This window comes from Pelodiscus sinensis, chromosome 5 (assembly GCF_049634645.1).
Source record: "Pelodiscus sinensis isolate JC-2024 chromosome 5, ASM4963464v1, whole genome shotgun sequence".
NCBI lineage: Eukaryota > Metazoa > Chordata > Testudines > Trionychidae > Pelodiscus > Pelodiscus sinensis.
This window is the reverse complement of record NC_134715.1, coordinates 114,883,000-114,910,885: the sequence shown is the minus strand read 5'-3', so window position 1 is coordinate 114,910,885 and position 27,886 is coordinate 114,883,000. Positions and strand designations below refer to the sequence as shown.

Genomic DNA, 27,886 nt, shown 5'->3' with positions numbered 1-27,886 from the left:
ATAGTTAAGCTGTATTAATTATATCCTATAATCCTGTGAAGTATAAGTAAGTCATATTAATTGTATTGTATAGATAGTGTGATTTTGTGCTATGTGAAAGGGTTAAGCTTTAGCCCAGGTATTAGTGTTAGAAGAAAAACCTTTGAGTTGTCAACTTGTAACAGTAAAAAATCAATGACTAACTCCACCAGCTGTCCTAAAGTGACATTGGAGGGATTGGCTGTGGGTGGTTCTTTTATTATCATTATTTTGGCTTTGTTTTTTGTATTTTTTATTTGTATGCTGCGTTGTCTTAGGCGAATTAGGGATAGTGATTTGATATAAGTGAATTGTAATCAAAGAATTGTAATCAGTTGGGTATAATTGTGCCCAAGCTTTTCTATGCTGTAAAAGTACTAAGCAATTGCTAGTTTAAACACCTACTTGTTAATTACTGGTTTTGACCACTTAATAAATATCATTTGTTTCACCATCATCCAGTAGTTTTCACTGGGTAGTCGGCTTTAACCCTTGAGGCTCCCATCACATCACCGAACCAAGGTGTAACACTTGTATGCAGCAGTGAAAGAGCTAATGGCGGCATGTAGAGTAGTATCATCAGGTTCTTTGGTTAACCATTTGGGATGAATAAGGAGAATGCTTACCTCTCAGAAATATTATTTCAATCTGTTTTCAGCCATCAGTTTACAGTTTACAGTTTACATTTTGAAGGCTTTCACTGCCATTTAAAGCAATTATTTAAAAAAATAAAATAAAATAAGATCCTAGCAAATGAAAGCCCAGTCAGGAAAAGGGACTGGCTTACTGACCCGTTAAAAAGTGCCCACTTCAACAGCTATTTCATAGAACTTTATCAGCATGCAAATGAAGAGGTCATTTGCAAGCAGCCTACTTCAACTGTGGCCTTGTTTTTACTACCACAAGCCACTGACCTAAGTTACACAACTGAGGCTACATTATTCACATAGTTGAAGCGGACTTACTCAGGAATCACGCCCATAGCTCACAGTGTCATAATAAGAGACAGGCCCTTCCCCACTGAGCAGAGGTCCTCAAACTTTTTAGTCTATGACCCAATGTGAACCTTTCCATGGACCACCAGTTGCTAATGAAAACTCACCATATATAATTATGTCTGAGTCATTTTGAGAATGGTTTAATTTAACCAGTAAAGTAAGAAAATATTAATAAAAATTATTAAACAGATTAAGCACTTTAACTTTCTCATGTTAGTTCACCAAACGTCATTTTAAATAAAATATGTATGACCAACACAAAAAAGTTTCAACATTGTCTTTATTTATGGCAGGGTGAGGAAAGGCAGGAATTCTGGACAATAGGAACAATGAGGAAAGCATCCATGCAATGAGACTGTGCGTTGCTGTTCCCCCAGCTGGGGGAGGGAGAATGGCAGTGAGCAGAACCATTTCTGGGTCTACTTCTTCACTGCGAGCCAGATACAGCAGGGAGCCTTGGGGCTTTCTTCCTCCCCCACAATGGGAAGCTGGTGCTGGCACGTCAACCTCGCAGAGGGGACCATGAAGCTGGAAGACCAACACCAGATCAGAGGGGAATGAGCTTGAGCCATAGCCCACTAGTCATCGCTAGTCAGCCATCCCTATAAGCACATATTTTGTGTTGTCCAGAGTCTACGCCTAAGGGCACGTCTTTAATCCAGAAAAAAAAAGTGTTCTGCTAACTTGGGATAAAATAGCAGTGAAAACATGGCCATTTGGCTTTTAAGTTGGGTTATCAACTCACACATCAACCCCGAGTTCCTCTCTGGGCTGCACACTTGAGATAGAACTCAAGAGCCAAGTTGTCTTATGATCACTGCTATTTTAACCCAAGTTAGCTAACCTGATTTAGGAACACTTTTTTTTTTGCATTATACATGTGATGTATGTATAATGATGGTTAAACACTGGAATAAATTACCTAGAGAGGTTGTAGAATCTCCAGCACTGGAGATATTTAAGAACAAGTTAGACAGACACCTGTCAGGGATGATTTAGACAGTGCTTGGTCCTGCCGTGAGGGGGCAGGGGACTGGACTTGATGACCTCGCAAGGTCCCTTCCAGTTCTATGATTCTATGTAACCTACATCACCTGCCCAAGTCCATAGTAAAGCTATTAATTGAACTCAGATCTTCATATTTTCAGCGCACAGCCAAAAATATAAGACCCTTTTTCCTCCCCTAATTAAAGATAGTGCCGAATCTGTGTTGGTCTTAAATAATAGTGTAAATGTAATACCACATTTAATTGTATTGAACTTTGCCACTTGACTATTTTTCTTTCTTTTCTCTCTAAAATGCCAATAAAGATTTCTTGAATCTAATTTTTGACTGTCAGTGGGGGTAATTGTTATTTAATGCTCTCAAACGTCTTTTCTCTCTACAGAGGAAGAGAAAAAAATCTATATGGCAACCATTTATTGGATTAAAGTGTAGAGAAACTTGCAGTCTTCTACCAACGCAGAGTGAAAAGAGGACTTACATGTTTCATTGTGAGCCTAAGAAGGACAAATGTACTAGTGGGCACTAGGGACTACAATTATTTTTAACTTCTAACTGGTAATGCTTCAAATCAAGTCGTTGAAATGAATTAGATACCTGCTCATCACTATATTTAAGGCTGCTTCTTGCAGCATGTCCAGTTGTAATTAACAGAAAAAGAAATAGCCCATCACAGATTTTAAGGTTATTGAATTTTCTCTTTACTTGTGGGCCTAAAGGAACATCCTTTTTTTGACTTATTTATTTAATGTGGAAGCCATTGCATTCTCAAAAAGGCAAGTCTATTTTTGATGTAAAAACCATTCTTTAAAAAACTTTGAAAATTATTTTTTCCTAGAAATTTGTTGCAAGTAAAAAAAATGAAGTTTATCTTCCAGAGAGTGAAATAACTCAAGAATTCAGAGAGGTTGAGGTTCCTTTTCCCAAGATGTTACCTGTTGTTTTCTGCTGGTGTGCCACAACCAATCCCTTGTATCTAGATTACCATTCATCAAACCCATCAGAATTTCAGTCCAATTAAAGGCCTAGACCAAAATTAGCCCGAGGAAAGTTATCCTTACTTTATTTCACACCTACTTCAAATTAGGGACCACTTGAAATCTCTCACACACAAAAAGTTCTTTGTAATATTTCCAGTCAAATTATCTTGTTACACATTTTGCTGCTATTTGCTAGTTCAAGGGAGGCCTCAAGGAAGGGAGTGGATTTTCTGACATGGCATGCTGCTTTCAGGTTTTCTGTGATAGCTTGCAAAAGGTTCAATTAGTCCTGTGAGATTTGAGGGAGTGTTAAAAAAAGCATACGAGGGAGACTGTCACAAAGGGTGTGTCTACACTGCACCGTTATTTTGGAATAACGGCCATTATTCCATAAAAACAATACTAGCATCCACACAGCAACTGCATTATTTTGAAATAAAATCTAAATAACACAGGGCTTTTTCCAATGTTGGCAAACTTCATTCTACAAGGAATAATGCCTCTTCCGAAAAAGCTCTTTTGGAAGAAGGTGTGTGTGGATGCTCCACTGCTGCTATGTTGAAATAGCTCCTCATCAGGGCCATTCTAAGTTATTCCTCCCCAGTGCTATCTGGAGCTCTAAATCGAGATAACACATCCACATTAGGGGAGCCTGCCTTGGACTAATTTGGAGGCTTCCCCGTAGTGTGGATGCTCTATTTCACAATAAGCTTTTCTGCAAGGTATCTTCTGGAATAGCTTATTCCGAAAGAAGCTTGCAGTGTAGACATACCCAAAGAAAGTGAGCAGCTAAGTAGTTCTGTCTGAGTTCTGACTTTGTCAGTTTTATCACTCAATAGGATGGTGGCTTTAAAAACTCTATTATAGTAAATACTCGGTTTATAAGAGGAGAAACATCGTGTGCACTAGAGGAAGACAGAGCATTTTTTTTGAGACAATCTCTTATTTGCTTAATTTTGTTAAATTTATGTTTCAACTATTCATCTTTTCTATCTCACTTAGCTAATCATGGGCAAATAACAGGGATTTATATAGACTGCAGTGGGCTACACAAGTCAATCTGTTCTTTGTTGTTAACTCTATATTGTGCCTAGCATGTTCAAAAGCTTCAGAGGGATAGACAAGTTAGTCTCTAACTGGAAAAACTTAAAAAACAACAAATAGTCTTGCAGCACCTTAAAGACTAAGAGAACATGTAGATGGTGGTATGAGCTTTCGTGGGCACAACTCTCTTCTTCAGATGAATGGGCTATTCATCTGAAGAAGTGAGTTGTTGGTCTTTAAGATGCTGCAAGACTATTTGTTGTTTAAGTTTTTCTATAAAGATGTGATCTTTCTGTCTTAGACTCCTATCCTGCATACTCTTAAGCGCATGAATAACTTTACACATGTAAGCAGATGACTTAATAATGTCAACTGGATTACTTAAGCTCGTAAAGGTATACAAGACTGTGGCTATGAAAACATCTCTCTGTCTCTCTCTTAGGTAACCAAGGCATGAGATGTGTGTGCATGTATCATCCATTGTGAAATATACAGTGTAGACACCATTGATAGGGTTGAGGAAACAGTACTTTAGAGATGATAGTGATCTAGAGACCAGTTAATGGAGCAGTATCTGCATGAAGTACGGCAATACCAAACAATCAGCTTTTTTTCAGAAACCATATTTGGCTAGACCTACCTGTCTTCTGAATAGATGTCATTCCACTGACACTTGTTCATGCCTGCTGAAGGTCTGCACCTAATTCTTTCATACAAATTAAAGTTATTTTTCATAGTTCCAAATAGGATTGTTACATCAGCATGTCTTATAAAAGATTAGATCTCAAAAATCCAGCGTTCGCCTAGTTTTTCTTGTGACTCTCTTGAACAGAAGGTTTATCTGATGATCTTGTAGATTTCTTTGATGTTTATTAAGTTCTTTTAACATATGCCTTGAATCTTGATGTACTCTACAATTAAGCCATTGATTACCCTTGTATGACATATGTCACATTTTACCCTAGTTTCCACATGAACTGGGTCATTTATTCTTCACCTCCTAGTAATTTATAATAATAAATGTTTTCATAACTTTTAGTATTAAAACTCTACTAGGCTCAAATACTCTTATTCAAACTCTCTGGCTGCGGTTAGACTGGCATGATTTTGCAGAAATACTTTTAACTGAAAAGTTTTTCCATTACAAGTATTTTCACAAAAGCGCGTCTAGATTGGCACAAATGCTTTTGTGCAAAAAGTGCTTTTGCGCAAAAGCATCTGTGGCCAGTCTAGATGCTATTTTTGCGCAAGAAAGCCCCGATCGCCATTTTAGCCATCGGGGCTTTTTTGTGCAAAACAGTTCTTCCCTGAGGGCTTCCAAGAGGGCTTTTTCCCGAGCGGGAGCGTGAAAGTATTTGCGCAAGAAGCACTGATTTTGTACATTACAAAGTCAGTGCTCTTGTGCAAATTCAAGCGGCCAGTGTAGACAGCTGGCAAGTTTTTGCGCAAAAGCAATTGCTTTTGCACAAAATCTTGCCAGTCTACACGCACCCTCCAAGTATTACCATTTACTTCAGTTGGCTACTCATGATGTAAGGCTCTATGCAATACATAAGGGGATTCCACAATCTGGTTTTTATCACTTTATCCTTTATTTTATAAAATGTATGGGTCCTTTTCAAGCAGGGAAAATGTGACTTTGTTCAATGTTTCTTTATTAAGAACTGACTCTTTCACAACAATTTCATCCTACTGCAATTGTTCCTAATTTAAAAACACAGATTTCTTCTTTCCACATTTCTCATTTCTGGTGAGTTTTTTCCTGAAAATGAATGCTGAGATCCAATGAAGGCTTTTTTCTCTCTAAAATCATTTAAATCTATGTTGGAAGATTTAATGTACTAAGCTTAATATGCAGAAATAATGTATAAAGAAGAAAAGGCTTTTCCAAATTTTCCTAAAGGGTGTTTTCAGTTTGCAATAATTAATGTGATAAGACATGTATGAAAATGCATTAAAAGATCAGGAAGATTCCTCTGCAGGTACTTTAGTGTCTAATAAATAATAAATCTGATGATTAACTGTATGGGCCTAAGGAAAACACATTACTAGGAAACTGAATAGAACCTGGCCTTTGAACAAATGCATACTATTTTTTAATATATAAAACTACTTGAAAATAATCAGTTCTGCGCAAAGACAAAATAAAAGAATTACATAAAGTAATATTGACTTAACACTATATTTCCAAATTAAACAGATTTCAATATTGCCATTAGCAATATTAGAACTGTGTATTATTAGGATTGTGATGGAAAAGTGTCATAATAAGGTGAGCCAAACAATTATATGACTTAACGTTGTTTGAGCAGCCACAGTGGTTTATGTTGACCTAGGGAGCTGAAGTAAGACCACCACCAAGGCTTCTCATTCTGTTGTGAGGGCTGTCCTCTATCTCCTCTTGGTTCAGACTGTGCATGTTGGGCATGAGGATCAAAATGTTCCAGTGGGTCGTATCGCTCGTATATGTCTTCCGTGGGTCTCCGGAGAAAGTTTTTAGGCCTTGTATCTAGAGATCGAAGGATAAAATCTACTCTCCCAGCTCTTTTCATCTTGGCAGGCAGCGTGACCTTCTTCATCACCTTGCTGTATCCAGGAGCATGAGCACTGATTATGTATGTTCCTGGAGGTAGGAGTCTCCAGTAGTCTCCATCAGCAGCTAAAGAAAACAAGTATCTCAGTCCTTTATCCAGTGTCATACATGCCTACACACATCTATACATAGGTCAGCTTTGGACATATAAGGGTAGATTTTCAAAAGAGCTCAGTGCCCACAATCCAGGGCCAGATTTTGCAAAGAGCTCAGCACACTGGGTATTCCCCTCTTTTAAAAATCAAGCGTCACTATGGAAGCTGCTGGGTGAAAATCTGGCCCCTTAGTAAATAACAGAGTAAACATCAATTACTATATTTCTGATCTTGCAAATTGTATTAATATCAGGATAGAAGCAGTCTATGTATTATTCAGTAGTACACAGTGGCAAAAAATAATGGTGCCTGAGCCTGATCCTGCTTACAATGATATAAATAAGACATAGCTTCACTGAAGTCAATGAATTTACACCTGTCTGTAGCTGATGGAAGTGAAAGAAGAATCAAGTCCAATATAAATATTTGTATGTCAGAGGGTATAAGAATTTCCTATTTCTAATCTATAATACATATGAAGCAGAACCACATCCTCAGCTGGTTTGAATAGTTTGTCTCTGCTGGAGAGGTGAAAATGATCAATGAAATGGCCACCCTGATATCTGCTATGACTTCGGTAGAACGATAGCCATTTCCTCCAGCTGAAGATCAGGCCTGTATTTTAAGGCATATGCAGAAGGAGGCAGTGCAAACACGGAGCATTTATGCATAACTTTGTATTTCCTGGATTTTTAACATTTCATAGATGAGCTAATGTTTCATTAATGCTATTTTTATAGGATGTCAATGTCTTTTTTTAAAGATGAAAATAAAGGAAGAGGGGGGAAGAAAAAGGAAAAAACCCACAGTTTTTGATCTCTGATTACCCCCCACCCCATCCCCCCACTCATGGATCTCCAATCTATAAGAAATTCTCTATAAGGCCTGGGGACAAAGGGGGATGACGATGTAAATAATCACCCTTTGATGATGGTGGAATATGTGATCTATGCATGGAAAGTCCCACCCGTACAACAATCATGGGGACATGACCATATCACCCATTATCTTCAACTAATCTTTTAAATGTATGACTTTAACTCAACATAGAAAAGACATTCAGAGTTAAATTATTGAAAAATAACCTTGATTGTCTCTATGTAAAGGAAAACCACATTTTAATATGTTCTAGAATAAATTAGTCCAGTTTACATGAGGTGAGTATACTACCCTCTTATCTACTCATTACATTTACTGTAGGGAACAGTGCACTCATAATTTCCTTCATTTTGAATATTTTGGTTGTGTGACTACTGGACATTTTCTCTCTTGATGAAAGCCCGGTCACTATGAAATTTCAGCTACACAAACTCTCATCCATCCTGAAATGAAATCCGTCATAGCTGCACAATATTTGTTGCTTATTTCTTTAAGGGCCTTATCCATAGCCCATTGACATTAATGGGTAGTTATTGTCTAGAAAGATGTTTGAAACAGACCCTAAATCATGCCCCAATTTCAACTTCAAAAATCTCTAGTTTTGTGTCCCCTGTACTTTTATGTTTAATCAGACGTAAAGCAGTGCAGCAGCCACTGCATACTGGCTTTCCACAGTGATTATAACAGTCACCACCAGAGGAAAATGTTACCACCCTGGTGACACAAGGTACTTCTGGGGCCTAATCCTATTTCATTGAAAGCAATAGCAAAATTTCCATTGATTTCAGTGGGAACACAGCTGAGTCCTAAATGCTCAGAGCTTTGCAATCACTGAAAATTAACAGTTGTGTGTATTATAGACTGATTAATGCAATGTACATGGTATACAACTTGGCACTCCACTCTTTTTGCCTCTGACCTATATATAGTCAATACTTATTATATTGTGGTGTGTTTAATACAAATATATATTCCTAACATACTAATCTCCTGTGCACAGAACTAAAATTGGAAAGACCAAAATATTGCTATAGCTTAAGAAAAATTCAGTTTACTTTACCTAGTAAGAAATTTATGACATACAATTAGAGAGATTCTGGAAAATGTTCAGGGTAAAATTTTGCATTCACTTAAACTTGTGCAACTTCACTAGTACCGATACTATGTGAGGGGGATACATTTTGACCTGTGTTTTTTCACATAATTCTAGAAGCTAACTCACACAGTGAAATCCTGTAATTGTCTTCAGGCAAAATGCCCTTTGGATGTAATGGACTTTTTGCCTGAGTGAGGCCTACAGTTTTTTGGCCAATAGTGCATTCCATCATTATTATATGAAAAAGAACTTACATAACATTACCTGTGATAATATCATGTCGGATCCCTCTGACTGAAATTCGAGCATTTTTTATTGGATTACCAAATTTATCAGACACGATTCCCTTTATCCCACGGTGTACCTAACAAAGAAAGGACAAGTTACACCAAGAGGTAATATATTTGTGCCTGATCATATTTTTCCTGCAAGGAAGCTCATAGGAAAAGGTAGTGTAAAAACCTTACAGCTAGAACATGGGTGTTTTGAGTTGCTCCCACCTCCACACCAACACAAGAGGCATAGACTAGTCTCTTGCAGCAAGACCTTGTGAGGATGGGCTCAGCAGGAAGTACCACCCAGCAGAACCTGAGTGGCAGCTCCTCACAGTCTACTGATTGACTGGCACCAGTACTTGAGCCAGGAAGCCATGACAGGAAGCTGTCTGAGCACCAACACAGACTGCCGCCTGAATGTTTCTGTTTCAGACCCAATATACACAAAACCCCTGACTGTGCCTGATTCTTGATGCCTGGCTCTTGATTTGCCCTCTAGCCTTCTTGTACCTGAATTGGCCTGTCTCCTGCTCTGACCACTATGCTGGACTGCCCATGTCTTGCCTGTGACAGAAAGCAATCTCCATGAGATTCTCCTCAAAATGAGTCACCATCATTCTCATTGAGAAAGGTGGTTAGGGCAATAATTTGGAGGTCTGTGCATAATCTCAGATCACTCTCCCCACTCATGGATCTCCAACCTACAAGAAATTCCCTAACGGGTCAGAGGGTAAAGGGAGATGTAGAAGCAAATCTTCGCTCTTTGATGATGGTGGAATGTGATCTATGCATGGATATAAATAGATCATGGGGGGGGGGGGGGATGATCATACAACCATTATATGCAACAAATCTTTTAAAATTTGACTTAAATTCAACACAGAAAAGAAATTCAGAGTTGAAATTTTGAAAAATGTCCCGATTTTCCCCACGTAAAGGAAAAAAATACACTTTCATAAACTATGGAATAAATTATCCCAATTAATGCAAGTTGAGGATCTGACCCAATAAGCTACTAATTGAACTTACTACAAGAAAAAGTGCTGCATGAAAGGATAAAATGAATAACTAATAACTAGCAATCAAACAGCATGCTGCCATTTTAACAGTGCAACCAAGTAATGCAGCTCAGTGCTATGAATAATATTTTCATAAGACACTCGGTGGCATTGTAACTTATAAAATATAATAAATAAGCAAATATTTTTCCAGTTATGTAGTACCTCAAGGATCACAAAGTATTGTAAAATGTGTATTAATTAATGGAAGCCTTCAGCCATCTGTGAGACAGGTATGCATTAATTCTGTGTTAAGATCTCTCCCTAATAGAGAGAATAGTGATGGAGATACTGTAACAATGACAGGTGGTAATAAAAAACTTGATATGAATATTTATATGGGGGAGAGAGGACACAGCAAATCTAAGGCAAAATTGGAGTTCAGATTTTTCATTGTGATGCACAACATGGCCACGCAGAGTGCCATGGTAATAGTGGTCAGATAGGACTTTGATTCACCTCCTCTAGAAGTACAAAATTCTACTGCTCCAGCTAAAGGGGAAATACCCTAACCTGCTAGCAAGATGAAGCTGATGACACACAGCAGATTAGTTTTAATTTCATTCACAAGAGGCCTAGCATGCTGCTACAAAATTACAACTTTGTAACAATCTAAGCTACTTAAAAAGGTAAAATCAATTTTTTAGAATTTCAGTCATTTTGTTCTGCAGACTTCAAAAATGGACAGTTTTTTAATTAACATTTGTCACAAATATATATTAAAAAATCAATTTCAAAATTCTTTTTTGGCATGTTTTCATTTTTCTGGGTTTTCTGTTGTGTAGGTTTCCTCTTTCCTCCTTGTTTTTCCTCTTTGTTTCCCTTTCCACTTCATTGTTTCTCCTTTTCTCTCTTTTTTCCCCTCAGTTTGCCCCAGGAAAACCCAAAAAAGTGGGAAAACCAACCAACAATGAAAAAATATTACATATTTCTTTTTCAAAGGAATTTAAAAAATCATGTACATAACCAATATTTTAGAAAGGTCTTTTTTTGGATGAAAGGTTTTTTAATCTTAAAATGTTGACTCATTCTAATTACAACACATACTTATTTAGGACCAGAGTCATCGCTCCTGCTCATATTGAACATTACCCTTACTCTTTACATAGTTTAACTTATTTGAAGGGGACTTCTCAAGGAGTGAGGTAATACTGAATAGAAGGAAATGGAGTCTGTCTTTAGAGAATAATTACAGAAGACTGGGGCAGCGTTCTTTCCAGTTATCCTGCAACATCAAAGTATGCAGAATCTTAAATCAGCATATGATGTTAAAAATAGTGAGCCTTTCTCTCCACTGATTTGCAGCTTCCTCATTTACACATGTGCCAAGTGAATGGAAATACTTTCAAATCAGAAAGATAGAATTTCACTATCTGGCAAGCTATGCATGGCAGAAGGAAGTGGACAACCTGTGCTATAATGCTGCGATTCTATTTCAACTATATTTAACTTTGCTTTGCTGGGCTTAGGTCAGATTCCGTTTTAAGTCCCATTTTGGACACTTTTTCTGATATGACTTTAATAATTACTAGTCAGTGAAGGTAACATTGACAGAAGTGGCTCTTAATTACTTTATTGGCATTGGGTTTATTTTGCTTCCATGAATATTGCCCTGATCATGTATCATTACAATGAATGGGACTTTTATAATTGCTTTCAATAGGAGAAGGATTAGCACATATAAATTTATATTTAACTTTTGCAAGTTAAAGGTACCAAGTAGATTTATTCACACACCAAATAATCTGGTAAATATCAGGAGGAGAAAAGTTTGAATTGGTTATGGCAGATTTAATCCTTATCTGGAGTAATTCAGTCAGTTTTATCTAGAGAGTTTTCACTTACTGTTCTGCATTTACTCAAAAGGCTTTTCCAGCATAGATGTCTACACTATCTCACACTATAAAAATCTTTACATCTTCAAGGCTTCAAGTGCAATATATATGGATTTAATCCAGTCCCATTTGGACTCTCTAAAACTCATTTTCATGAGACAGCTGTAAAATGAAATGAGTTTGGTGGTCTGGATTGTAGTCTTTATCGAATGATGATACTTACCACAAGTAGCAAGAGGATGCTTAAAAAGGCTATAAAAAAGCTAACACACTGCTAACAACTTTAAATTAGTCTATCAAAATAAGGTATGACAGAAAGCTGATCTGCTAATGGCTGAGGAAAGGATGTCTGCCTTGAGTCTCTGTGACCAGTTACCTGTTAACAGTGAAGCATTTGTTACTGCTGAGTGAACCCACAAAAATTCATTCAATTGCTCCTCTACAAATTCAGGGGCCAAATATCCTAACAGCTTTTATTTGGAAACGGAGTTGAAATATCATAGGAACAGGATTTCCAATGAAATGTGCTGTATTTTTCTAGTTCCAGCAATGTCAAAAACAACACTTAAAAGATCTCTGTTACAGAATAGTCGAATGTCAGGCCAAAAACATAGAATCAGAGAGGCATGTAAAAGTGAAAAGTTTCCTAAAATTCATGGAAATGTACGTTAAATTTGGTTTAATTCTGTAACGGAGAAGTTGTGTATTATTTTTCTGGATGAATTGCTCTGTCCGTAGTATTAGAATTCAAAGAGTTGATTCATAAGCCCACCGGAACTATTTATAGACATTTTTGCAGTACTATTTTGGGTTGTTCTTAAGTACATCTCAATCCTCGCTCCACCCACATGTGAATTAGGGACATAATTGCACAGAAACTGACGTGGGACTATCTGAAGTTAATCAAATGCTGTCATAACCATCCTCAACAGGGAAAAAATTAGTACCATAAAAGAATGGAGAAGAAAAATTGCAAACACTAAAGGAATACATATAATACCATTCCCATAAAAGTCAGAAGGGATTCTTTGTTTTCATGCCAGATTGAATACAGTTCTTCTTCCAAAGGAAACTTGTCACATCCCAGTTCCAAGGTGATTTCAAAACAGTTTGTATGAAGGTAATTAAAATCTGCCATACCTAAATTCATTGAAAAAGAGAAAGGAAGATTATGAACAGTCCATTTCGCATTTAATTAGAACTATGCAGCTGCAATTAGTTCATTACAAAATGCAGCCTTGTGGACAAGGGTGTATATGTTGTGTGGAATTAATGCATCTACCAGACACGTAGTATTCAGTATCTTTGGAGCTTTACAAGCATTATTTTAAACATCAGTTAACTAATTAATGCTCACAACATCTTTTTGACATGGGTAAATGCTAGTATTATTAAAACTCTTCCACATTTGTAGACGCTAAGGCAGACGGAAGAGAATTGTTCATGGTCAGCTCTATACAATAAGGCTGTGTCTACATTGGCACCCCTTTCCGGAAAAGGGATGCTAATGTAGACTTCGGAATTGCAAATTCTGCGGGGGATTTAAATATCCCCCGCGGCATTTGCATTTACATGGCTGCCGCTTTTTTCCGGCTTGGGGATAAGCCGGAGAAAAGTGCCAGTCTAGACGTGATTCTCCGGAAAATAAGCCCTTTTCTGGAGGATCTCTTATTCCTACTTTCAAGAATAAGAGATCCTCCGGAAAAGGGCTTATTTTCCAGAGAATCACGTCTAGACTGGCGCTTTTCTCTGGCTTATCCCCAAGCCGGAAAAAAGCGGCAGCCATGTAAATGCAAATGCCGCGGGGGATATTTAAATCCCCCGCGGAATTTGCAATTCCGAAGTCTACATTAGCATCCCTTTTCCGGAAAGGGGTGCCAATGTAGACACAGCCTAAGGGACTGCTGAAGGTCAGAGTTGGGTTTAGAACTCTGGAGTTGACTTCCAGACCTGTGATCAGAGAATCAGACTTGCACTTGGACCTTGGAATAAAGAACATGTCTTTGCTGTCTTATGGTATCATCTTCATTTTATTATACCATCTAGCAAAGGTAACATACTATGTCAGCAATTCCTTTGGCGGGAGCAGACCACTAAGAGAAGCTAACATCATGAGAATCCTGTACTTCTACAGGGAAGATTATGACATTATTATGTACTTGTGATGGGGCACCTGCCTCGCACTGGCCCTTTAAGGGTAAAACCCAGACCTGAGAGAGGGCTGAGAGAGCAAAGCCCCACAGCTGAGGCAGATACTGCCAGTTAGGACCCAGCTGAGGCTGTATAAATAAGGGCTCCTGGAGGGAGAACAAACATTCTTGCTCTAGCTGGGAAGCAGAAGGGATCTGTCTGCCTGGGGAGCTGGAGGCTTCCTGAGACAGGGTAGTACCGGAAAAAGGCAGGCAGGCAGGCAAAGCTGGGGAGCTCTGACCTGATCTCACTCCAGGCTGCAGAGCCTGAGACAAGGCCTGAGAATATTAGGGCTGTAGATAGAGCACTGCTGGGGAAAGGCAAGCAGAGCAGGGGAGCTGTAGGGAAACAGCCAGGCTAGGCAAAGGCAGAAGGTTCACACCCCTTGCCAATGATGAGTGGCCATTTCAGACTGCAGTTTGCCCATGAAGTAAGGGGCTAGAATCAGTGAATCCCAACCTTTTTCCCATGGAGGAACCCCTAAAATAATTGTTCATATCCCGAGGAACCTATGAAAACGTTTGCTTCGCCAGAAAAAGTTGACAGCGGGGAGCACAATTCAATTACTGCTAAATTATTGTCAAGAAAATTTATTTTTAAAGAGCTGTTATATAATATATATATATAATGTCAGCTTCCATTGTAAGAAAAAAAAATTGGAGCATTTTTCTTGTCTTTTTTTTGTATTATCTAATCTTTTTTTTCAAATATCAAATGATCAAATCAAAATAAAAGTTTACTTAAACATCAAAATAAAGTTCACATCCAAAGTCAATATAAAGTTTACTTTCACAGTGTGACATTCGGGCTTGTTTCTTTTTACACAAATGTTGAATTCTTGGCTGAATTTTTGACAAACACACTCGCAGTTCTTCCTCGACAGCCAGCAGACAATTTCTTTCTTTGCTTTTAATGTTTATAAGACATGAAAAAGCTTGTTCACAAAGGCTTTGTCTACACCGGCATGATTTTCCAGAAATGCTTTTAACGGAAAAGTTTTCCGTTAAAAGCATTTTTGGAAAAGCGCGTCTAGGTTGGCAGGATGCTTTTCCGCAAAAGCACTTTTTGTGGAAAACCGTCCATAGCCAATCTAGACGCACTTTTCCGCAAAAAAGCCCCAATCGTCATTTTCGCAATCGGGGCTTTTTTGTGGAAAACAAATCTCTGCTGCCTACACTGGCCCTTTTGTGCAAACGTTTTTCGGAAAAAGACTTTTTCCCGAACGGGAGCAGCATAGTATTTCCGCAAAAGCACTGACAATCTTACATGAGATCGTCAGTGCTTTTGCGGAAATACAAGCGGCCAGTGTAGACAGCTGGCAAATTTTTCCGCAAAAGCAGATGATTTTGCGGAAAAACTTGCCAGTCTAGACACGGCCAATGGCGGTGCGTCTGGACTACATGGATCCATTCACAGAGCCATATAAAGTAGTTTACTCGACATAGTCAATGAAGCGGGGATTTAAATAATCCCCGCTTCATTAAAATAAAAATGGCCGCCGCGCTGTGCCGACAATCAGCTAATCCGGCACAGTGCAGCAGTCTAGACGTGGCGCGGTTAACAAGGGAAGCCTTTGTTGACTGCTCCGGTATGCCTTGTGAAACAAGGTTTATAGGAGTGGTTGACAAAGGCTTCCCCGCTTCATTGACTATGTCAGGTAAACTACTTTACATGGCTCCATCAACGGAGCCATGTAGTCTAGATGCACCCAGCGGTAAGAAGCTGAAAACTGGAGTAAGATGTTCACTGCTTTTGCTGAGATCACAGGATATTCTCTTCTTCTTGACATCCAAAATACATCAAATGGCACTTCATTGAATTTTATCTTCAAAGTTCGATCGCACTGTAGTTCAGTCAGTTATTTCTCTACTTGCAGACTGAGTAAATTTTGTGAGAACTCAACAAAAGGGTTCCTAACCCAGTCATACATTTCTGATGACAAAGAAGGAAAGTATTGGTCAAGCTTTTCTGTCAGGGTATGTCTATACTACCACCCTAGTTCGAACTAGGGTGGTTAATGTAGTCATACAAACTTGTAAATGAAGCCCGGGATTTAAATTTCCTGGGCTTCATTTGCATGTTGCCGGGCGCCGCCATTTTTAAATGTCCACTAGTTCGGACTCCGTGCCCGTGGCTACACGCGGCATGAACTAGGTAGTTCGGATTAGGCTTCCTATTCCGAACTACCATTCCTCCTCGTGGAACGAGGTATACCGGTAGTTTGGAATAGGAAGCCTAATCCGAACTACCTAGTTCGTGCCGCATGTAGCCGCGGGCACGGAGTCCGCACTAGCGGACATTTAAAAATGGCGACGCCCGGCAACATGCAAATGAAGCTCAAGGAAATTCAAATCCCGGGCTTCATTTGCAACTCCAGTTGCCTACATTAACCACCTTAGTTCGAACTAGGGTGGTATTGTAGACATACCCCCAGTGATTCTAAATGACTGGTAATTAATGGGTTGACTTCTTTATAATCTGTCTGACTCTGAAACTGAAGTAGGAGTGGAAACATTTCAATATTTCCACTTGAAAGGTGTCTTTTCCAAACCTTGAGTTTATTTTTGAATGCAAGAAGTTTGTCTGTGGAAGTTAGAATGTTTTCTTTTGGGCCCTGCATGATGGTGTTCAAGGTGTTTAAATGCTACTTTCTGCAGCCATTTTGTATCTTCAAGAAAGTCAGAAAAAATGGCTTTATTATCTTTGAAGAAAAGCAGTAGTTCCTCTCGCAGCTCAAATACCCTTGTTAAAACTTTCCCTCTTGAAAGCCATCTAACATTGGTATGTAGAAGGAGAGTCACATGGTCTTTTTGCATATTTTTCACACAGCTTTGCAAACATGCTCAACTTAAGAGGGCGCTGCTTTATAAAACTGATCATGTTCATAGCTACATCAAGGATTTGTTTTAAATCCTCCCCAATAGTTTTTGTAACAAGAACTTCCCGTGGAGGAAGCAGTGAGTCATTATGACAGTGGTCCCCAACCTTTTGGGGCTGACGCATGTGCTGCGCACCTGGAGGTGGCACCACGCATGCGCCATGCGCCCAGGGCCCGGGGCACAAGAATGGCTTAGGCCTGCCCTGGTCACTGGGTGGGTGCACATAAATGCCCTGGCAGGTGCCATGGCGCCCATGGGCACCACGTTGGGGACCACTGCATTATGACATCAGGGGTTTTTTCTTTGACGAGTGTAACAAAGCCTTTTATTGAGCCAATCATTGCAGGGGTACCATCAGTGCAAATTCCAGTACACTGGCTCCATGAATCACAATATTCCAAATAAGAAGACAAGATGTTGAAAATGGTCGTTTCTGGCTGCTCTTTACAACAACAAACATTTTCCATTATTTCACCTTCGTTTTCAAATTGTACAAATGCCAACAGCTGAGCTTTACTTGTTATGTCTGTTGACTCATCGACTTGGAGAGCAAAGTTAGTATTTTTTAGTATTTCAGACAAGACATCTTCAATGTCATGTGACATGTCATCCACATGCCTACTAACAGTATTATTAGAAACAGGAACTTTGTCAATTTCACTTTCAGCCTCTTTGCCTATCGTTGTACTCGCTATTATTTTACAAGCAGGCATTATTAGGCTTTCTGCAATAGTGTGACTTTCATATTTTGTGCAACTAGCTCAGCTACTAAATAACTTGCTTCTTGAGCCTTTTCACTGATAGTTACCTTCTTCTCAAAAACTTTACATTGTTTTCCTTGTGATTCCAAAAGTCATTGAAAGTAATGGGGCAATTTTCATCTTCAGTCCATGTAAAACCCATGACCAAGTAACTGTCACTGTAAAGGCTATTTTTTTTAGTATCAGTCACTTCTCTTCCTATTTCACTCGTACTTGGCTCTGATAATTTTGATTCATTTTCACTGTTCTCTCCTTCACTGATGCACCTTCTTTTCATATACTTTCACATTTTTTTTATTTTCGACGGCCGTATGAAAATACTGTTACATAGGTGTGATTTTAGATACACAAAAACAACCACAGTTTCGGTAAAAACGTTAATTACAAAACTGTGCAAAGTCTACAAATCTACAAAATAGCGAACAACTGTAACGTGCACTAGAAAAGACTAGAAACGTGGAGAATTCTGGGAAGCAGAAGGGCAGGCACAATATAACCTTAGATATGAACTGATCAAAATAAAACAAAGAGGCAGTCGGTAGCATATGAAATTACTCCGGTATTGCCAATTGCTGGACAAAAATTCCCACAATATTTCGAGGGATATTTGGAATTGTTCGTGGTATTTTAAAATTTGTATTTATTTATTCCATGATTTCTCACGGAACCCCTGACAATGGTCTGTGGAACCCCAGGGTTCCACGGAACCCTGGTTGGGAAACACTGGGCTAAATGATGACTGGCAAGTGGGTCATTGAGGCAAGGTGGGTACAGGGAGACTGGGGATTATCTGAGAGGGGAGGACCCCTGAGTGCAGAGGCATTGATCTAGGATGGTACCAGCAGGTGTGACACCAGCTGAAAGGGGCTGCTCCAGGGCTGACGAGCTAATTCCTAAAGTGACCAGCAGGAGGCGCCATGGGGTGAGTGCCTGCCCCATGACAGTACTATAATGTAAAGCATACAATAACAGGTACAATTTTCAAAAGCACCCTAAGTCACTTTTGAAAATAGGAAGTAGGTGCTTTGGAACATTTTACTCAAATATCAATAATTGAGCAATCCTGAAAAAACAAAACATTGCTAATCATAAAATAGCGTTGGAAACCTGAACACCAATGAGTTGGATGTCATTCGTGTCATTTTGCTTATCTTAGCTATTAATAATAATCAATTATAGTTTAGTCATTACAGATCCAAACAATAGCACACTTCAAACCCATAGTATAGCTAGTTTATATAAAACTCTGCATTATGCATCTGAAGTCCAAATTCATGCTGCTGTGGAGGCATCAATGTTCCTTTCATTCCAATCTGCTAGAAATTTTCAGACTTTAACACCAGAACAACATTTTGTAAATATACAATACCAAATTCATCCCATGGATAACTCCATTGATTTTACTGGTGTTACATCAGAGATTAATTTGGCCTCTTGTAGTTGACTATGGACTTTCCATTTAAATCCTCTGATGAACTTTTTGTAGAATCATGGCAGGGTTTAATCCAAAACCCACTGAAAATAATGAGTCTTTCAACTGAGTTCTGTTGGCCTTCAATCAGGCACTTTACTTGTATCTCTTAAGTGACTTACTCAGGTTTTGCTTCACATGACATAATGGCAAAGAGATTTACCTCCAGTAAAGCTGTACCACTGAGCCCCGTTTATAATGCCTTCTCGCTTTACAAAGTTTCCACCGCAACGGGCTTCTGATTTGTCTGAGATAACTGGATGTGCAGTTGCATATGCTTTAGACAGCAATCTGAACATCTGAAATGAAGGGGTTTGAAATATTTATTTCTTCTAGAAAAACTTCTTCCACCTACCTTTGCATCAGTGCTGTTCCTGCTTATCGGGTTATGTCCTCTAGACCTATGTGCACAGAGGGAACCTCTTAGATAATATTTACAGAAGTTCCTGAGTCACCAAGGAGCCTAAATTCTGACATAAGCTCCTAAATCACCTAGGCACTTTAAAAAAATCCATTAACTGCAATTCAATTACAAAGGATTCTTAGCTATGTAGCTATTGTTACCCTACTCTCAGCTCAGCTGTGATTTGAGGAATAAATCATAATACGAATAGCAACTTTTCACATTATGAAAAGTGCCAAATGCTCAGGGGTCTTAACAGTTTTTTCTTAATAGCTGTAACTTGAGGAAACTAAGGCAAGTTACAGGCCTTCTTATTTCTTCCAGAACAAACTAAAACTGTGTATAACACCTCTAGCATAGTGTCATTAATGCTAGGTTGCGTAAATGCCTCTAATAGAGACTGATAAGTGTTACAGAGGGACACTCAGCAGTGCATGTGCCCAGGTAGCAGATTCTGATGATGAATTGTCTGCTTGAGGAAACTCAGCCAATGCTATAGGCTTATAAGGAGCATATGTGCCATAGTGATTAAGAAGTGGAGATAGTAAGGCTATAAATACATGTGACTTCTGAGTCAAGAGCCAGTCTGCAGCTTGGAGGGAGACTGCAGGGAGAGGACAGCAAGGAAAGAAGAGACTGGCCTGCAGTTTACCAGAGACATTTTCTGTGACCTTTCATGCTAAATGAGTGTAAGTCAATAGGTCATGTGGATAGGAACATGGGGCTTGATTTACAAAGGTCCTTAGGTACTTATCTGACTTTTTAGGTGCATAGGTTTAATATTTAGGCACCACTGATGTTTTTAAAAACACTGCTCAGGTGCAGCCTAACTCTGTTGGCTCCTGTCAGTAGATATGTTCAAAGCCGTATAAGCCCTGCTATCACCACACAGCTAACTAGCTGCTGGAATCTCTAGTACATTAGGATAGTGATAGAAATGTAGCCGTGTTAGTCTGTTGTAGCTGAAACAAAATACAGGACTATGTAGCACTTTAAAGACTAACAAGATGGTTTAAGTGGGTCTGGCCCATGAAAGCTCATCAAGTAATAAACCATCTTGTTAGTCTTTAAAGTGCTACATAGTCCTGTAGTACATTAGGATTCTCAAACTATGGGTTGCTCTGACTTCCTGTTGGGCCCAATTCATCAGGTGTGCTCTGAGCACTTAAGGTGAGTCTGTGCATGCCACTAGATGGCAGAGTGCCTCAGAGTCAGGTGTTACAATACTTAAAATCCCTTTGTGATTCCAGTCTATCCCTTGATACCTCTCCTCAATGGAATAAACAATGGGGACAGCAAGCAAATCAGGTAAAATGCAGGCTACAGAAGCCTATTCCTACCCTCTGTTTGTAATAGTCTGTAAAAAGGTGTCAGAGGATGGATCACTTGATAATTGCCCTGTTCTGTTCATTCCCTCTCTTGGCACCCGGCATTAGTCACTGTTGGAAAACAGGATATTAGGCTACATGGACCTTTCATCTAACCCAGTATGGCTGCTCTTATGTCCTTTAACCCACTAAAAGGAATTCAGTTTCACAGAAACTAAGCAGAAGCCTGGGATAAAAAAGAAAAAAAGAAAAAAAAATAACTGGCAAACAGAAAGCCAAGCACAGGACTGAAGTGACAGATTTTCTATAGAAAAATGTGGGATGTGGGACCTTAGAGATCCAGACAAGTGCTTTTAATGTATCCAGAATAGCATAGTTATCCACAAGGTTCAGAGTGAGATTATCAAAAGCTCTGAGCACTGATCTGTCTTAAAAGGAGAACTTTACCATTAACTTCAGTGGAAGCAGAATCATGTGAAAAGTGAAAATATCACCTTCAATACCCCATAAGAGGCAAACAGAATGAGTGAAGGGTTTGGGGTTGCTATTTGTTAGTATTTCTGCTAAACATCTATTAGTATTGACAAAGGAACAAGCTAGCTAATGGTTAAATGAAGAAAAATGAGTATTCACATAGAATGTGAAGAAAGTTCATCACATCATTTCCATATCATAGAATATGAAAACTCATTTCTACATCTCAGACAAAATATTTCTGAACTTCCCTCAAATTTAACTATGATTTATTGCCTCTCTGTGCACTTTCCTAGATAGTCATATCTTCCCTTCATAGTTCATGGCTCTGTTGGAAGAAAATACCCAGAAATCAAGTACATTTACAAACAGATTTGGGATCCAAACAGGTTTGGGATCCAATCCTGATTCTACTAGCTTCTTCTGAGGGTGTTATGGGTTCAATCCTGCTCCTATTGATGTAAATGGGAGTTTGGGGGTAATTTTTTTTAAAAGTGCCTATGGGTTCATCTATATTGCCTAGCTATTTGGATTATGGGAGCTTGAAGAGTAGCGTGCACCTAAATGCTGCACTGTAATTCCCCTGTGTGGACTCTGTAGCCATGAATTAAAAGGTCCCTCTGACTACGAACCTTTTAGTTTGTGCCTGCAGCATCCATGGGGGGTGTTACACTGCGGAGCTTCTGTGAATAGCTCTGTTCACATCCCCATAATCTGAACCGTGGGCCAGTGCAGGTATAGCCAAATCACCGAGGAGCTTTTGAGAATTTTGCCCTTTAGAAATAGCCAGTGAGAGCAGGACCTAACAATATATGTTTGTGTGAGGATAATGGTGCATACTGGCTGGCTGGAGTTTAGGAAGTGTATCAGGATTCTTCTGTAGGTGATAGCTAAAGGGTACGTCTACACAGCAGCATTATTTCAGAATAACTGATGTTATTTAAAAATAACAAAACATGAGTCTACACTGCAAGCCATTATTTTGAAAAGATGTTGAGCTGGAGGACTTCTTACTCCAACGCATGTAACCCTCATTTCTCAAGGAGTAAGGGAAGTCAAAGGAAGAGTTTTCTTCCTTTGGCTTCCTGCTGTGTAGACAGTGCCAAAAGCCGAATTAAGCTATTTCAACTTTAGCTATGCAATTGACGTATTTGAATTTGACTTTTGCCCTGCTGTGTAGATGTGCCCTAACAGAATTTCTCCTTCAACTCAACTGAGACAGATCTGTGAGTTGGTTTGTTTGTTTTGAAACTGGAGTACCCAGGGTTCTAGTCCTGGCTCCCTGCATACTGGAAAGGTGCTAGGATTTCCAAATATAAGGCTGATTTTTGCAAAAGCAGAGAAGAATTCTAAGGGTTTAAATTTTAGGGTTAAGTTTCACTGACAACTAGAATTTGTTGGGATTTTTTTTTTAAATACAGTATTTGGCAAGTTCTGTTTTTTAGGCTACAAGACCCAAAAATGGTCCCTTAATGAAAATGTTGCAAAATTTCGTTGTGCCCTTCTATCATCCTAATAAACACCTTTACTTTGTACAACTCAAACCATGAGTTGCTATTACTGATAGCCCATAAGCAGCTTGTGTGTTGTTCTATGATCCATATACGGGGCTTAGATGCCACCGTGATAAGTGCCTCGTAAATGCTGATTGGTACGATGGCACTAGATTCTGATACCAGCTCATGCAATGAGAAGTTTTCTAAGGCAGGAATAATAAAATGATTTATAAATGATCATTATTTGACAACTAGTCAGAGGAAGTATTAAACCATGGTCTCTGGTGACTGGAATTCAACAACCAAAACCAAGAAGCTAGGACACTGTATACTCTAGGGATGTAAATGCCACTCCTGCTCCTATCAGCTGCTGCTCCCAGCCCTTCCCCTCCCCGCATAGTGGGGCCAGCTCCTGATCCTCATGGGCATGGAGCAGCCCTCCACTCACAGTGGGCTGCTCCCAGGTACTGGTTAACTGGTATCCGGTAAGCATCACCCAGTCAGAATAACCAGTTATCCAGTTACCCATTTACATCCTTAGTATACTAAACCATATGCACTTTCCACAACCTTTATGTTCTTTTGACACCTCAGACAAAATGTTTCTGAGCTTCCCTCAAGCTTAACTGTGATTTTTTGGCCACTCTGTGCATCTTCCCACATAGTTAGTTCTCCTTTCTTGTTCAGGGCTCTGTTGGGTGAAAATAGCCAGTAATTAAGTAATTTACAAACAAAATTTGTGTATCGTTTGGGGTCTAGTCCACTCTCATAGCAAATAGGGGACTATGGGTTTGGGTTAGTCAATATGGGTATGTCTACACTACCACCCTAGTTCGAACTAGGGTGGTTAATGTAGGCAACTGGAGTTGCAAATGAAGCCCGGGATTTGAATTTCCTGGGCTTCATTTGCATGTTGCCAGGCGCCGCCATTTTTAAATGTCCGCTAGTTCAGACTCCGTGCCCGCGGCTACACGCGGCAAGAACTAGGTAGTTCGGATTGGGCTTCCTATTCCAAACTACCGGTACACCTCGTTCAATGAGGAGTAACAGTAGTTCAGAATAGGAAGCCTTATCCAAACTACCTAGTTCGTGCCGCGTGTAGCCGCGGGCACGGAGTCCGAACTAGTGGACATTTAAAAATGGCGGCGCCCGGCAACATGCAAATGAAGCCAAGGAAATTCAAATCCCAGGCTTCATTTGCAACTCCGATTGCCTACATTAACCACCCTAGTTCGAACTAGGATGGTAGTGTAGACATACCCTATAACAAGTGAAAGATGGAAAAAAGCAAGTGGGTAATTCCAAAACCAAACCACTTAGTTTTGAAAACCAGTGGTGCTTCCAGAGTGATGATATGTTTACTTATCACCTGATTTACAAAAACTCATGTTCCTAAAAGCCAGGAGATGAACAGTTAAGAGACCCAAAAACCTTACAGAATGTACAAAGTATAGCAAAAGGCCTGTTTTAGCACAAGCCAATTGACCAGGAAGAAGAAAGGAATTTTGAAAACAATAGTTTCATCTGGAAAAATAGGATAAGTTCTGTGGCCTCAGCATCTGATAATGTTCATGGATTTGCTGCTCTTAAGGCCAGTTTTTTTCCCAAGGTTTTGTCATTTACTTACACATGCTGAAGAAAGGAAAGAAACTTTGCATGTCAAATGCTGCTCTCATTGATACCAGTGCAATAGCATTGACTTCAACCCATCAGTGGGGAGGCTTTAGGCCAACTTCACGGCTCCTTTATGATGGGGTTGACAGATACCCAGTAGCTGGCACAAGTTAAAGCAGCCTCAGGGCTGCTCTCTTGTCAGCTGCAAAAGCTCCATGAGCCAATCTGGCAGCTAGGGATTACCCAGATGCAGCAGTATCCCCCATCCCTAACACCAGTGGAACTAAGATGGGATAATATGTCAAAATGCCACCAGAGAATGTATTAACATGGGGGAGCTATCACTGCCCATGTAAGTGTGTTTTAAGTACAGCCCAAAAACAGCTCCATGGCTGGAGAACTGGACCCTTCCATTTTAGCTTCAGTAGTACTGTGACATGTTAATTTTTGTTACAGCCAAGGATGCAAATTTGCCCTCTTTCTCCGTGCACAGGTGAATTCCACCAGGTTAGCCATCACAGTGAACAGAACAGCAGCTAAAACAGAGGAACAGTATTTCAGGAGGAAGGCCCCCACACAACAGCAGCTGCAGACGAGATAAGTTAAATGCAGGTCACTTTACAGGTGTGGTTTTATAACTCCAACATATAAAGGGATACTGTTAACATGATGGAGGATCCCAAGTTGGCTTTAACAAATATTTTAAAGGGAGGAAGATTATCCATGTCCTCTTCTCCACCCATCTATTTTAATTTTGTATTTTTTCAGTGTTCCAGACTTTGTAGCAATGATGGATCTGGCAAACACTGCACTGCTTTAGTACACCAGATTTAAATGAGGCTCTACATGTACAGTCCATCACAGGGAAAGGACACCATTATTGTAAGTCTCTGAGGGACCTGATTCTCTTCTCTGTCATCTGAGTGTGAGTCAGGAGTATCGCTGGTGCAGTCCATACAGCCCCATAGCTGGAGAGCTGGTATGTGAGGAGAAGGAAGGTCACAAACATCCAGTCATAGATGCTGTTTATTTTGTAGGGTATTAAATATTTCAACCTCACAAGTATTGGTCAATAGGGGCCTGATGCAGCTGCTTTGGAAGCTGATTGCAAAAGAGGCACTGACCTATAACTAAGCCTACAAAGGGCTCGGGATATGTCTATACCACAGCTAGAGACCTGTGGGGGGGGGGGAGAAGGAGGGAGGTGGGGTACAAGCTGACTTGGTCTGGCAAGGCTCAGGCTGCAGGACCATTTTGTTGCTAAGAAACTTGCAGATTCAGGCTGGAACCCAAGCTCTGGGACCTTCCCACCACATGGGAGCCGGGAGCCTGGACTCGAGCTCGAGCCCAGACATCTACACAGCAATGAAACAGCCCCACAGTCTAAGCCCCACAAGCCGACTTGTCTGGCACCAGCTAGCTGTAGATGTCTAGTTGCTTTGTAGACATACCCTCCAGGGGTGGATGAGAGTGCCGCGGGGCCCAGGGCAGCGCCGCGGGGCCCCGGGCAGCAAAATTTCGCGGGGCCACCCCTTTGACACAGCGCATGCGCCGTGGTGCCAAGGCGCATGCGCGGGGCCTCGGGAAGCACGGGGCCCAGGGCAGCCGCCCCGCTCGCCCTGCCCTAAATCTGCTGCTGATACCCTCAGAGGTCCATGGTGCCACTGAGAATTGAACAAGCCAGTGCCTATGTAGAAGGAATTCAGCGCCTGACTGTTTTTAAAAGGCTAGGTTGTGACACCTTGCTCACATGGAATGGTACCTTACTCCACAAAGCAGTCTCTCAGGGTATGTCTACACTGCCACCCTAGTTTGAACTAGGGTGACTAATGTAGGCATTCGAACTTGCAAATGAAGCCTGGGATTTAAATATCCCAGGCTTTATTTGCATGTTCCCGGGAACCGCCATTTTTAAATGCCCGTAGTTCGAACTACCTGCCCGCGGCTACACACGGCACGGACTAGGTAGTTCAAATTAAAGCTCCTAATTCGAACTACCATTATTCCTCCTGCAAGGAGGTTTAGCTATGTTCACTCTTGATTGAAAGTGATTTGCAGAACATTCAGCTGGGTGCAAAGTTTAGGAACTTTTACCACATAGCAGTGATTTAACAGAGAGGGAAAGCCAATAAAATCCACCAATTTCATTGGCTGTAAACTATCTGCTCCTTACCAGCTAAAGAATGGATTTCCCCCTTTACTTCACAATGTCCTATAGTTAGCATGTCGCAGCTTTACTGAATGACAATGCAATGTGCTTGTCACTCTTCAGCGTCCCTGTTTTTTGTGGCTTCCCCGACCAAGTATTTCACCCAGCTTCCAAACAACAGACTTTATACAGCTCAAAACAAGTAATTTAATACTCATTTCCTAAGTTCAGATTTCTGGTGAGACCAGAGTCCCCATTTTGTATAACAAATCAGCCCTGAGCTCTTCAGCACAAGAATCTGTGCATCACACTAAGGAAAAGTGGTTTCTTTGTTCATTGCAGCATTTGTTTGCTCAAAAAAGCAAAGTGTTTTATAAGACTGCTAGACATTTCTGACATGATAAAAGCTCAAACTTCTCATTACTTGCATCATGGATGAAAACTAGCTTTAGGAAATCAAAAAGAAGTAGAGAAGAGGACTCAAAATGGTGCAAGACAAATTTTCAGTAATTCATCTTAAACTGGAATAAATATTACAATATTGCCCCCTTCTGTCATCCTTTTTTTTAACAGAATGGACATTGCCTTTGGTATAAATGAAGATTAGAACTCCATGTTCAGGACCTGCTCTTTATGAAGCTAGTTGGAGATAGATTGGGACCTTACCTCCTTAGAGATGAAGGGGCAAATTCTCTGTTGCCCTATACCTGATAGAGTTCTTTACACCAACGCAAAGTGGGTGTAAAATGCTACCTAATCAGAACTGTAAATGTGTAAATGACTCCAGAAAGTGCAGGAGAGTGGACAGACAGTCCCTCATATGCTGTCACTGAAATATTACATTTATTGTTTTGGGTACAAGAAATAAACTTTCCTATGAGTAGATTGGTAAAGAGTGTAATGTTCCCATTCTTATTCTTTCTTCCCTCTGAGCCTGACAATATGATCTCTCAGCATCACCTTAACTAGTTCCTAAAAAGCCATTGGTCAAAGTCCCTTTGATTTCATTGGAGCCATGTTTAAGCTACAGGTTCTATAGCTACAGTGGCAGCTCTGATCTGTAGCACTGTAATGTAAATCCTACCCTCGAAGGGGGTTTTCTTTCAATGTCGGTAATCGACCACCCAAAAGCGATAGTTAGGTCAATGGAAGAATTCTTCCATCAACTTAACCACACCTCAATCTGGGATTAAGTCACTTTATCAGCATTTAGGGGAATGAATTTTTCACACCCAAGGGACATGGAT

The 27,886-nt window shown here is 39.9% G+C and overlaps 1 protein-coding gene and 1 long non-coding RNA gene across 2 annotated transcripts in view; one reads left to right on the top strand and one right to left on the bottom strand.

Moving 5' to 3' along the window:
• Positions 1-1,278: 1,278 nt before the first annotated feature.
• CPZ (carboxypeptidase Z) overlaps positions 1,279-27,886 on the bottom strand; it is a 63,633-nt gene continuing 37,025 nt past the window's right edge. The window contains exons 8-11 of the mRNA XM_014576092.2: positions 19,339-19,474; positions 12,875-13,014; positions 8,971-9,070; positions 1,279-6,702 (exon numbers count right to left, since the gene is read on the bottom strand). Coding sequence (XP_014431578.2) covers positions 6,338-6,702; positions 8,971-9,070; positions 12,875-13,014; positions 19,339-19,474 — 741 coding nt within the window. The 3' untranslated portion in view covers positions 1,279-6,337. The remainder of the gene's footprint in view (positions 6,703-8,970; positions 9,071-12,874; positions 13,015-19,338; positions 19,475-27,886) is intronic.
• LOC112546629 (uncharacterized) lies at positions 18,494-27,347 on the top strand. The gene is made up of 4 exons (XR_003090352.2): positions 18,494-18,626; positions 24,984-25,114; positions 25,259-25,372; positions 27,213-27,347. It is a non-coding gene; the product is annotated as an uncharacterized LOC112546629 (long non-coding RNA).